Consider the following 12,428-nt stretch of genomic DNA (forward strand, 5'->3'; position numbering starts at 1 on the left):
TGGCATGAAGGCCACAGGAGAATAAACGTGAAAAGAGCTGCCTGTGTGTTTTGAGCTGTGTGCCGTTCCTGTAGCGAGTTGCGTGGTCCCAGAATAACCCTAAGAGGTGAGCATTTCCATGAGTCCTATGTTACAGATGGGGAGGCTCAGGAGAACTTAGTGCAGACTGATGGCTAAACCTGGGCAGCTTGCACCCAAGGCCCTGTCTTCACCATCAAGGTGACCCTTGTGAGTCTGGCATTCAGGATCCTCCTTGTCCTCGCCCAAATGTGCCTCCCCTGCAGGCTACTGCCAGGCCTTCGTACCCTGAGGTGGCTTGGAATGCTGCCCTCACACTACTTCCTACTGTCTCACTTCCCCCATCCTTCAAGTCTGGACTTAAAGTCCACCTAGTCCAGGAAGCCCTCCATGACTGCCACACCCTGAGCACCCTTCTGAAAGCCCTGTGTCATTCGCCCCCCATGCCACCCTCTCAGTACGTGGCCTTGACTCCTGCTGGGGACAGATAATTAACTTTTAAGGTCTGTGTTCTGTTTACCAATATGCCTTATCATCCAGTATGTAAGAGGCTTATTTGAACTGCTTGAGCATGGGAACTAGGTCTCCTCCATCAAGCTGGAGGAGAGTAGAGGTTATGCCTCCACAATAAGACTGGGGGTTTCTTAAAGTTCTAATCTATTAACATATTTCTTCTACTATAACTGGGCATGACTCCAGGGTAGGGTGACTGGGCACAGCTCTGTGTTCCTATGACTCTAGAATGTTCTTAATAACAGTATCCAATACAAACTGTAGCCGTCAGTTAAACAAAGACACCATGGACCTTTCCATCGCAGGCAAAACAAGGAGAAATGACTCAGGTTTCCCCCGAGTCACAGGTTCTCTCTCAGGACCCTGGACTGATCTCTTTCCCCTGGGGAGTCGTTGCTGGCCGTCCAATGTCCATCTGATCCTGCCCTCACCTTTCTTTGAATGGGCCTCCCAGGAAACTCGAACATCATATGGAACATTAAGGGGCACCCATGGGGTGCCCCACAGACCCACACAGACAAAGGACAGGGCAGTTAGGTCCACCGCCATGGAAACGAGCGGATTTCTCAGAAGCCCGCCCCTTTGGAAGAGAACCAATCTCTTAGGGCTGTGAGCTGATTCTAGGACGCGCGTTTGAAAGTGAACCTGGATCGCTGGGGAAACAAGCTGCACCTTTAACGTTGCTCAATGGAGGCCGGCCTCCCTCCCTGGAGACGGAAAGCTTTACCTGGGGAGCCTGCCTAACAGGGCAGACTCCCCCTCCATGGACCAGCACCAAAGGCCCAACCCGAGTTCTGTCTCCCTGTCTTGCTGCCCCTGGGAACTCCAGATTAAAATGAAGAGGGTCCCTACAGACATGCCCCCGCACACCTGCCACAGGCAGCCGAGACCACGGCCGGAGGAGGGCTTATTACTTTACCCAGAGGAGGGTCCCCAGGGAGCCTGCGAGCTGTTTGGAAAGACAGGGGCCTTCCAGATTGGAACCCTGACGTGTGTGGCTGGCTTCGCCTCCATCTCGCTGGGTGACTCTGGCAAGTCCCAACCCCTCTCTGGGCCTTCTTTTGCCCATCCCTGAAAACCAGAGGTCATCCTGGGTCTCTGAGAATGAACCTGAGAAGTGGGGCTAGACGATATCTGATTTATTCATTACTTCACACTCCAGAACCCAGTACAACTCCTGGCATACAGTAGGGCTCAGGACATGCGTCTGTGGCTAGGTGGGAGAATGCTGGTGGTCGAGGGAGCAGGGAGTTCCAGGGGGAGTGGGCTGCTACGGGGGGGCTGCAGGGTGGGCTACGGGATGCCCCAAGATCATCTGATTCCTGTGGGGGTGGGGAAGGATGGATTTCATGACCCTGGGGTGCACACCGCATTCTGCCTGGGGCCAGCCCTGCTGGCCAGCAGTCCCTGACCCTTCTTCCTCTCTTAGGGGAAGGGGGTGAGGCGGGCTCGCCCCTCCTTCCCCCTGCCTGTCCCTGCCCTCCCCCCCCTGCCTCGTCCCCTCCCCTCTCCCCATCCCCTGTGTCTCCGGCTGGTCGCTGGGCAGCGGGCCTTTCACGGTGCATTCTCCTGCTGCCCCCTCCCCAGCCTCGCTCCCCGGCAACCTCATCCCGTTGTGTCCCCATCAATCTATGGCAGCCCGGCCCCTCCAGCTGGCCCAGCTGGGCCATTCCCAGGCAGAGCAGGTCCACAGTGGAAGGTGGTGGAAAAATGTGGACAAATTTCTGATTTGCAACACTCTGGGAAAGAGTTTATTGCCATTGTTTGAGGACGAATGTATAAATAAAGCAAGGCGAAGATTGCAGGGGGAGGCTGATGAAAGGCAGAAAACGAGAAATTTTATGGCCATAAGGAGCGTACTCTAATGGTGATTTTTGAGGCACTAGACCATGGTAGTTACTTAGCCAAATGATCGCTGTGAAGCTGGGCAAGGCGGCTTATTTCTTAATTACTGTTACGTATTATGTCAGGCGCACGCCCCAGCCCTGGAAAACTTGGTCCTGAAGCAGACACCAGCTCAGAGCCGGGTCCTGGGGCTGGGATGCTGCTGGGTCCACGGGAGGACATCACTCGCCCCCACCGAGGGCAAGGGGCTTCCCAGGACCCGATGCCCTCTCTCTGTCCAGGCTCCTGCACCCAGAGAGTAAAGCATCCACTTGACACATAGGGGTGGAACACGTGTAGGTTCTGAACCAGCTCTGGGTGATACAGCAGAGGATGAAACGGACGAGATGTCCAGTTACAGAAGAGATCAGCAAAAAGCGGCAGGGCTCATTTGGGGCTCCTCCTGCAAAATGAGTCAGCAGGACAGCAGCGGGCAGCAGGCGGCGGGGGCTGGGAGGCGGTGCAGGGGAGGAGTGATGGCTTTGGCTGTGTCACCTGGGCCAGGTACCTCTGTGAGCCTGTCTCTTCCCCTGAGAAAAGAGGGGACAGGACTAATTTCCCTCCTTTTGGCTCTAACGCCGCACGGTTCTGAGATCCTGAGATGCTGTGATTCCATTATTTTTAGGGTTGGTGTGGTTGGTTTTTTTCACAAGTGATCAGCATCTGTCCTGTGAAATACTTTCGTCTTCTTTTGATGGTTCGCGTCGGTCACGTGATACAGTAACAGAAGGAGCAGGGGAGTTACGGTTTATTCGGGGTCTGCTCTGTGCCAAGCAGTCAACACGCATTGTGTCCTTGCATGAAATTCTCAGTCATCTCTTGGAGCCAGAACTCGTTGGTCAACGCTCAGAAAAGGGTGGAGACCTGCTCGGATACTAAGTGGCAAATACTGATACTCCCTTCAGCCCAGGTGGGTCCCACGCCAAAGGCAACTAATGCATTTTAAGTAAACCAAACTGCCTCGCCAGCAGCTCCTACAAGTGTGGTTCTCAAGCTTTAGGGGATTGGAATCCTCGGGAAAGTCGCTCAGTCATGTCTGACTCTTTGCAACCCCATGGACTATAGAGTCCATGGAATTCTCCAGGCCAGAATACTGGAGTGGGTAGCCTTTCCCCTCTCCAGGGGATCTTCCCAACCCAGGGATCGAACCCAGGTTCCCCCCATTGCAGGCAGATTCTTTACCAACTGAGCTATCAGGGACTCAGATATGAAACAGAGATTGCTGGGTCGCCCAGGGGAGTTTCTGATTCAGTATGTGGAGCCTAAGAAGCTGCATTTCCGACAAGTCCCCTGGGGATACCACCTCTGCTGTTGGGGGCCACCACTGCTCCACAGGAATTCAGAGAAAAGTAGCAACAGCTAACACACAAAAACCACGCTGCTCCAGGGAAATGGAACAACATACACGTCTTCTTACTCTTATCAGATGGAAGCAGACAGGCTGAAAGAGCCAGCAGACCCTCATGGCACCAAAACCCTAGATCTTTTTCAGAATGATGAGGGAGAGGATGGTCAGCTCAAAGAGGACCAGCCAGGGGTCAGCTCAGCAGGTGAACTTTCTTCTCTGCGGTCCTGCAACCTGCCATCGTGGCTGGGTCATCAGACCCTGGACAGACCACCGGGGTGCCTGGAACCCTAAACAGGGCCCTGCCGGTCCCTGCTCCACCCCAGCCTCTTCCCACTCCTATCTACCCGCTCCCTTCCTAAGCTCTCTTCCTCCTCCCACCATCTCTCCCTTCACCATCAGCAATCAGATGTGCCCTGCTACTGGAAGGGCAAACACCTGCCACACATCAAAACAGAGACTTTACAAGGTTTTCAAAGTCAGGGACCCTGCCCCACACCTGCCTCCTCCCTGGCCCGCCTTCCAGCATCCCAGCTTGAATTATTTGGAGAGTCGTTATTTCCACTCCAGAAGAACAAGGATCTTTCTCTGTTTTGTTCACTGCTTTAATGCCCAATGCCCAGAAGAGAGCCTGGCCCATTCAAAAAGCTCAGCACAGATTTGTTGAATGAATGAATGAGTGAATAAATGCACATTTATGGAATGAATGCAGGGCCCCCTCCAATATGCTCAGATCTCTGCTATAACTTGGAACGCTCTGACAGATGCCGACAAAGGCTTGCTCTTCAGGCCAACGCGCTCGTTGGTGAGTAGGTTAGAATCATCTTGCACAATGATCTCATCAGAAATGTATTTATGCATCGTCAGACACCTGGCATCACGCTGAAAGCCCCAGCTAGCCAGCTGAACAGTTCCAAGAGGTCTGGAGGATCGCTGCTCCGTAAACCAATACACAGGTACTCTACTGAATCCCTTCATCCACATCCAGATGTCTGGGCCACTCAGAGGCGGCCCAGATGCTAATGTGCTGTCTGAAGGATGCTCGCAAAACAGCTTCCGCGGCTGCCACCGAACCCCTTGGCCACCCTGGACTGCAAGAGTCTCCCTGCAAAGCATCAGACCCCTTTGGAAATGGGTGGCTGGAGGAGCCTGTTTTTAAAGGAGTTAAAATCCAATTTGATCCTGCTGCTTACGCCTTTTCTAGTTTGATGTGTTTTTGATAAAAAAAATTTTTTGATCAATAAAAATAAAATCTGTTACTCATACCCTGGGACAATTACTGCTCTGGGCTCAGTTTGCTGAGTCTTGATAGAATAAATAATGTTATTTTCCCCAAACGTGGCCAGCCATAGGTTAGTTACATTAAACCAGCAGGGAGGGTGTGGAATCTGAAAACATACTGGTTCTCAGAGGGCAAAACCATGCTTCGAGATGGTGAGGGATTGGGCTTCCCAGCTTCCCAGCTCTGGGGAGCAAGTGGGGATAAAACTCCATGAGGGTGAAGCAGCGATAACAGGCCCTCGTGATGCTCTTACCTGGGGCCGAGTGCTGTGCTCGGCACGCATCACTGACATCCTCCCACGAGACTCAAAGCGGGCAGGCACTGATACAGAACTGATTCCAAGGACAAGACTCAGAGAGGGGCAGTGACTTATCCAAGGTCACACAGCTGGCCAGGACTGGAACCTGGGGCCACCGGGAGTCTGAGCACATGGTCGGACCCCTTTGTCCCCGTCTCCCTTTCACTGGGTGAGGGCAGTGACAAGGGTCAGGAAGCCGCAGAACAAGCACAGGCCGGTGCCTCTCTCTCTACACGCTTGCCTCCTCCCCCTCTCCCCGCAGTGCCATCCTGGCTCGCTCCAGATCGCCCTGATACAGGGCTGCTGAGACCAGCACTCTCTGTCTGGCCTGGGGTGGCGCTGGGGGAGGGCCACAGCCCTTGCCATCAGGGGGAACATGGTGGGAAGGTCTGGATCCCGTGCAACGTGGGTCCCGTGGAAGGACCCACACCCACTGTTAGTCACGGTCCTGCTGGGTATGAGCACATGTGCTTACAATTCCTGGGACCTTTACTTCCTGTTAGATATTCCTGAACAAAAGAGTTGATCTTTTACTGAAAGAACATGACGTATCCTGCAAGAGGTCAGGAGCGGGTGTATTGAAGGAGTGGGAATGGCGTGGCAACCCCAAAGGCTGAACTAGACAGGTAATACCAGGTGCCTAGGGTACTGGGTGGCTACCTTCAGAGGGCCAGTGGTGAAAGAGAGGGAGATGGTCCAGGGATTCTGAAAGCGAGGGGCTCGATCAAGGTGCCTGGAGAGTCGGAAGGTGTCAGTGACCGTGGTGTGGAGATGGACGCTGGTGGCAGATGAAGGACAGAAATACACAGTTCCAGTGGGCCCGGTGTGTGTCCAGCTTGCGTGCTGTGCTAAGTCGCTTCAGTCATTCTGACTCTTTGAAGCCTTATGGACTGTAGCCCAAATATTCACTGGAAAGACTGACGCTGAAGCTGAAACTCCAATACTTTGGCCACCTGATGCGAAGAACTGACTCATTTGAAAAGATCCTGATGCTGGGAAAGATTGAAGGCAGGAGGAGAAGGGGACGACAGAGGATGAGATGGTTGGATGGCATCACCGACTCAATGGACATGACTTTGGGTAAACTCTGGGAGTTGGCGATGGACAGGGAGGCCCGGCGTGCTGCAGTCCATGGGGTCACAAAGAGTCAGACACGAGTGAGCAACTGAACTGAACTGAACTGAACTGGACTGTAGCCCGCCAGGCTCCTCTGTCCATGGGATTTCCCAGGCAAGAATACCAGAGTGGGTTGCCAGGCCCTCCTCCATGCGATTGTTCCTGACCCAGTGATCGAACTCATGTCTCTTCCGTCTCTTGCATTGTCAGGCAGGTTCTTTACCACTAGCGCTGCCTGGGAAGACCTCGGTGGATCTTTCCCATCCAGGGATCGAACCTGCGTCTCTGCCATGGCAGGCAGATTCTTTACTCTCTGAACCACCAGGGAGGCCCCGTATCCAGCTTGGATCTTATCCCATACATTCCCTCCTCCCCTCCTGACAACTTGAGCAGAAAGGAACTGTATCGTTCCCATTCCAAAATGGGGGGACGGAGGATCACAGGAAGGCTCTAACTCAAAGACAAGGCAGGGGCCGGAGGCGAGATTCGAATCCAAGCCAGCCGAGCCCCGCTGATGCTGGGAAGGGGGAGGCCTCCCCCAGAGTCCGACTTTTACCCTCGCAGCCCTCCTCGCACCCGGCCACAGGGGCCCCCAGCCCCACCGTCCCCCACAGGCCGGGCCGCCTGCCTTCTAATTAGATTCCCCTGGAAATAAGAGTGCATTGTGCCGTTCTGCTGAAGGCAAACTGATTTTACAATTTCTTTTCTTTCCTCCTCTTTAATAACTCGCAATGTCTCAAGGAGGTTTCACTTAGGGCCTGCACACTGGAAAATTATTCTGTCTCTCATGCATTCGTTTTTCTCTTGAGGAAAATTGAAAACTGGATTTCTCCTCCACTGCTGGCCCCTGCTCCTGGCCGATCATGAGCCCAGAATATGCGAGTCCCTTCCTCAAACCCTCCTTGGAACCTTCTCGACCTCGAAAGCAAGGGCCCCCCTGCCTTCCTGCCCCACAGCCTGGAAAGCCTGGCAGCCTCACTCATCTCGGGAACAGCGAGCTGCCTTTCAAAGCTGAGCGGGTGGGCGGGGAGCAGGGGGTGCAGTGGCCTGCCCCACTTTGAGAGGCTCTTTGCCTGCAGAGAACTGGACCGGCTCCAGCGCTTTTGAGGTGGGAGCTGGGTGAGGGCAGGCCCTTTATTGGTCCCATCGGGTTCCCGTTACGTGTCAGGGAATAAATCATAAACAAATGGGCCCCATTTCCATTTCTGAAAGCATCCCAGCCCTGCCTTCGCCCTCCGCATTGAAGGGTACATCCCTTTAAGTGGTGCCTGATGGGATGAGGGGCCAGGTGGACCGTGTCACCCCGGCGGCCGGCGGGCACCCAGTCTTCAGCTGGACCCGCGGCCACATGTGGCGGACGGACAGACGGGCAGACAGACGGATGCCCCTGGGGGACGGCAGATCCGGGCTCCGAGTGGACAGGTTTCATAAATTAGGGCTTGAGAGCTCTCGCCCAAGGGGAGGCAGGAGGGTGGAGGGGCAGCTGAGTGCAGAACAAGGCCAGGGGTGCGGCTGGGCCAAGGGTGTGGCTGGCACGACCACGGCCAGGGGCTGAGAGGGTGGAGATGGGCACAGTGGGGCCTTGGGGCCAGGCGCTCAGGACTCGTGGGACAGAACGTCTCTGGCATCATAAGCAGGGTGACACCCCCTACATCCCCCCACCTCCCAGCTCCCACCGCCCCTGCTCCCACAGTGGGGGTTGGAAATGGGAAAACGACTCAGCTACACCCGTGCACGTAATTCATCTGACAATAACGGGGACCATTTGCCAGGCACCCAGGTCCAAGCACTTACGGTGGTCTCATTTAATCCTGGCAATATTCCCACCAGATAGGCACTGTTACCCCCACTTTACAGAGGAGGGCTCTGGAAAGCGGAAACACCATTCCCAGCGGTTATTACTGCTCCCAGGAAGCACTTCCTATGTGCCTGGCGCTGTTTCAAGGTGAATAAGTGAACTCCTCGAACCATGGCAACATGTTGCAACGACTACTATTCCTTTTACAGAAGAAGAACTCAAGGCTCAGAGAAGCAAAGCGTGAGTCGACCCCAGGTCTGGGGCAGGCACCAACCTCCCTGTTTGGGGAGACGAGGCTTTCCCAGATGAACTCGGTCTCTAGTGTTTGAAATCCTTTTGTCAAGAGAGTCCGTTGGTTCAAGCTAGGAAACCTGAGAGTCCGAACTCATTAGGATTCAACTTATAGTTGGAAAAAACCGAGACCAGAGAGGGGGTGTGACTTGCCTGAGGTCACACAGCAAGTCAGTGGGAGAGCCCGGACTGGCCCTCCTCTAGAGACCCCTGGACACTCTTGGGTACGTGAGCAATGTGGGGAAGGGTAGCCAGCAGTGGGCCTCCCAGACAGGGCTCTGCAAAGGGCGCTGCCAGTACGGCCGCTGTTTAGCTAAGCCCTGGGGTCACTGACCCAGGACGCATGCTCTGAGTCCAGACGATGCCCTGAGCTCCTCCCCTGCCAACCTGGAAGCGATACTATTGGGTGCCACCCCCACCCCCCACCGCCGGCTGAGGACGCTCCAGACCTGGGAGTTGGGAAGGAGAAAAAAAAAAGAGAGAGTGAGGCCAAGTGCCAAAGACGAGCGGCGTCAGCCAGGCTGGGGACCGCAGTGCCCTTCTTTTGCTCCCCACGTGGAACTGGGGGTGACCGGCGAGACACGGCTTCGGGGACAGCGAACCGGGAGTCCGAGTCCCGGGCAGCCTCACACTGGCCCCTCGGCCTCTCTGAGCTCCAGCATCTGGGAGGCAGGCGGGTGCCCAAGTGACGCAAGCGTCTGAGGACAGGAAGGCAAGGGAGATGCTCGCTGTCCCTCACCTCCATCCGTCCTGAGGGCCCCCGAGGAAAACAGACACAGGCGCTTGCTACATCCTCGTGGGCCCCAACATGCTGCAGGAAGAAACTTGAGGAAGAGGGGCCTGGCTGGGGAAGGGACTCCGTGACGGCTGAGTCACTGTTTGCTGACGGTTACCTAAGATGTGCCCAAACAAGAACCAGTCAGGGTCCTCCTCCGGGGGCCTCCAGACACACCTGCCCGTTCCAAAACCAGGACAAAGGCAACCCTCCTCACGGAAAAAGACATGCCAACCCGGCACCAAGCACGTGCTCCACGATGGGAGCCACAGTTATTTTCACGAGCATTTAACAAGCACCTGCTCAGTACCAGGCACCTTCTCACGTGCTCTCCCTCCTAAGCTGCCATCCGGTCGGAGAGGATTCTCGTGGTTCCTGGTCTTCAGGTGAAGAGGCTGAAGCTGAGAGGCTGTGGCTCGGGCATCCGTGTGATGGAATACCCACAGCTCCGATTCTGGGCTCTCAACCTGGGCCACTCACTAGAATCCCCTGGGGAGCTTTTTTTTTAAAAAAAAAAAAAATACTGCTCCCTTCTGATGTAATGGTCTGGGGTGGACACTGAGGTTTTTGAAAGCTCCCGCACGTGACTCTTCCATGCAGCCAGCGCTGAGAACCGCTGCTCTAGGGCTCCTGGGCGTTGCTCCAGAATTTCCCATCTCCTAGTTAGCTCTGGAGTTGAAGAGATGGAAGGTTAAGGGAGTTCAGAGGACCGGCATGAGAACTGGGAGCATGTATCCCACTGACCTTGGCTGGGGGAAGAGAGGAGCAGTTTGGACTCTCCCTAACTAACCCTGGTGCTGGCTGGGTTGGCTCAGGGGCCCCAGCCGAAGGTAACAGCTGGGCAGAAGCTCCTGGGACTGGACTGGGGAGATCATTCACACCATCCTCCTGCCTCCACCACATTCTCAGAGTAAATCCCACCCTGTCGCCTAGCTAATCTTCCTCCCCACCCCCCAGGATCTCATGACTTGTAGAGACTAATGGGTGGGCATTTCCTTAAATCTAACTTCAGTCCTCCCAGCTGCACCCTCCAGAATCCATCTCCTGGAAGCTTTCCTCCCTGGGTTCCATTGTTGTGTGAGGATCTGTCTACGCCTCCTGGGAAAAGGGTTTTCCCTTTATGGGGCTGCTGCGAAGTGAGGGATGTGTTTAGTCCAGAGAATCTTTCCTTCCCTTGCAAGTCTCTAGCAGAGGACAAAACAAACCTCTCCGCAGCCTCGCCCTATCGGTAAGATTTAGCACTTGCCCAAGCACCTGAGAGTGGGCGTTGCTGCTGCCCCCCATTCTGCCAATGGGGAGCAGGCACAGGGAAGTCCAGCGGTTTGCCCCAGCTCACACTTGGCTAGCTGTGGCAGGGCCAGGACCTGAACCCAGCTCCTCAACTCAGCCACTGAATCAAGGGCAAGCGGTCGAGAACCTGCCATCTTTGGATCTGCAGCAGGAGGGAAGGGAGTCAGACCAAAAGAAGGACTGCCCAACCTTAGACGTCCCAAGCCCTAGAGCCAGCTGCTAAGGGGGAGCGGTAGGATGTCTCAGGGGGCTCTTCTGAACGACCCCCAAAGCACGCCTGCCCCCGAAGCATACCACCGGAGCCAACCTCCCAGATACCCCCACCACCAAGCAGTCTGAATTTCCCCCCAGGTGAGCCGGAGAGGAAATTCAATCCTGTTCCCTTTTCTCTGAACTTGCCAAGAGCTTGTTTGCTCTGAGAGGCCCGTGAGGCCTTGGCTTCCCTGGTTTCAAATAATTGACTTTCACAGCCTGTCTTCAGGTGGAACGCTGCCACGCACCACCCGGGCAAAGGTTGAACCCCAAGGACTTTGCCAGGGAATGAATGGGAAGGTGTCCTAACTGTCAGCTCGGGGCCCCGTCGCACCCTGCCCCCACCCGAAGCCTTGCCGCAGTCACTGGCTGCCATGGAGTTGACTCCGACTGGGGGCCTGAGATGGGCAGAGCGGGCTGCAAGGTCCCTGGCACCCTGGAGGATCTTGCCAGGCAGCTGTTAGAGGGAAGGCGTCACTTGCTGGTGTATTCACCTGTGCCGCTTGCCCTGCTGGGGCTTCCCCGCACCCGACAACCTCTTCTCTGCGGGGCCTGTGGTCCCCACAGGCCAGAGTGCTCCGGTCCCCCGGACTGAAACCAGACCACTGTGTGTGGACAGGATAGGGCGGGGGACAGGCCTGAGGTTTGGAATTGCCAAGCTGGGGGCTTTTCTCCTCCAGATTAAATCATCATTTCAAAACACAATCATTATTCTGAATTGGAAGAAAATAGGTGCAAAATTTCTGCACCTTTTAGGGCTTCCCTGATGGCTCAGTTGGGAAAGAATCTGCCTGCAATGCAAGAGGCCCCAGTTCAATTTCTGGGTTGGGAAGATCTGCTGGAGAAGGGATAGGCTACCCACTTCAGTATTCTTGGGCTTCCCTGGTGGTTCAGCTGGTAAAGAATCCACTTGCAATGTGGGAGACCTGGGTTCAATCCCTGGGTTGGGAAGATCCCTTGGAGAAGGGAAAGGCTACCCACTCCAGTATTCCGGCCTGGAGAATTCCATGGACTGCATAGTCCACGGGGTGGCAAAGAGTCGGACACGACTGAGCGACTTTCACTTCAGGTGCAAATAACCACTGCTTGCTTTCTCCTATAGGCAACTCCATCATTTCTGCAGCTGAAATGCCCCGCTCCCAAGCCTGCCCATGCCCACGTCTGTCTAGCTCCAGACCCTAGACACCTGGTCCCTCAGCCTTCCGTGTTGGCTGGAGTCCTGGGAAGGACATGTGCCATAGGTGTGTTGTCAAGGCTAGTGGGGCCGAAAGCTCCAATTTCAACCGCTCTCAGCCTGCCCCAGAAGTAAAAATAATCAGCTGCCACATTTATCAAGAGCTGCATCCAGGCTTCCTGCTGTGTGCGTGCGTCATGCCATCCAACCTGCTCAGCCACTGTCTGTGATGGAACTCCACAGTGGACATGAGGGAACTGAGACCAGAGGGATGAGGTCACTTTCCCAAGGACACACAGCAGAGTCAGGATTGGAATTCAGGTCCAGCTGATTCTGGAGCCTGGGAGCTCAGCTACCACCCTACGCTGCCACGTTACTATCCCTGGAAGCAA

At 55.2% G+C, this 12,428-nt stretch overlaps 1 protein-coding gene across 9 annotated transcripts in view; it reads right to left on the reverse strand.

Moving 5' to 3' along the window:
* Positions 1-12,428, reverse strand: part of PAX7 (paired box 7) — a 106,014-nt gene that overhangs the window by 60,205 nt on the left and 33,381 nt on the right. For 2 of the 9 annotated variants that reach the window (XM_081580884.1, XM_081580883.1), the window contains exon 5: positions 11,946-11,951. The exons of the other annotated variants lie outside the window; for them this stretch is intronic. In XM_081580884.1, coding sequence (XP_081437010.1) covers positions 11,946-11,951 — 6 coding nt within the window. The remainder of the gene's footprint in view (positions 1-11,945; positions 11,952-12,428) is intronic. 9 annotated transcript variants of the gene reach the window in all.

This window comes from Giraffa tippelskirchi, chromosome 3, assembly GCF_054371585.1.
Source record: "Giraffa tippelskirchi isolate mGirTip1 chromosome 3, T2T-mGirTip1v1.2.pri, whole genome shotgun sequence".
NCBI lineage: Eukaryota > Metazoa > Chordata > Mammalia > Artiodactyla > Giraffidae > Giraffa > Giraffa tippelskirchi.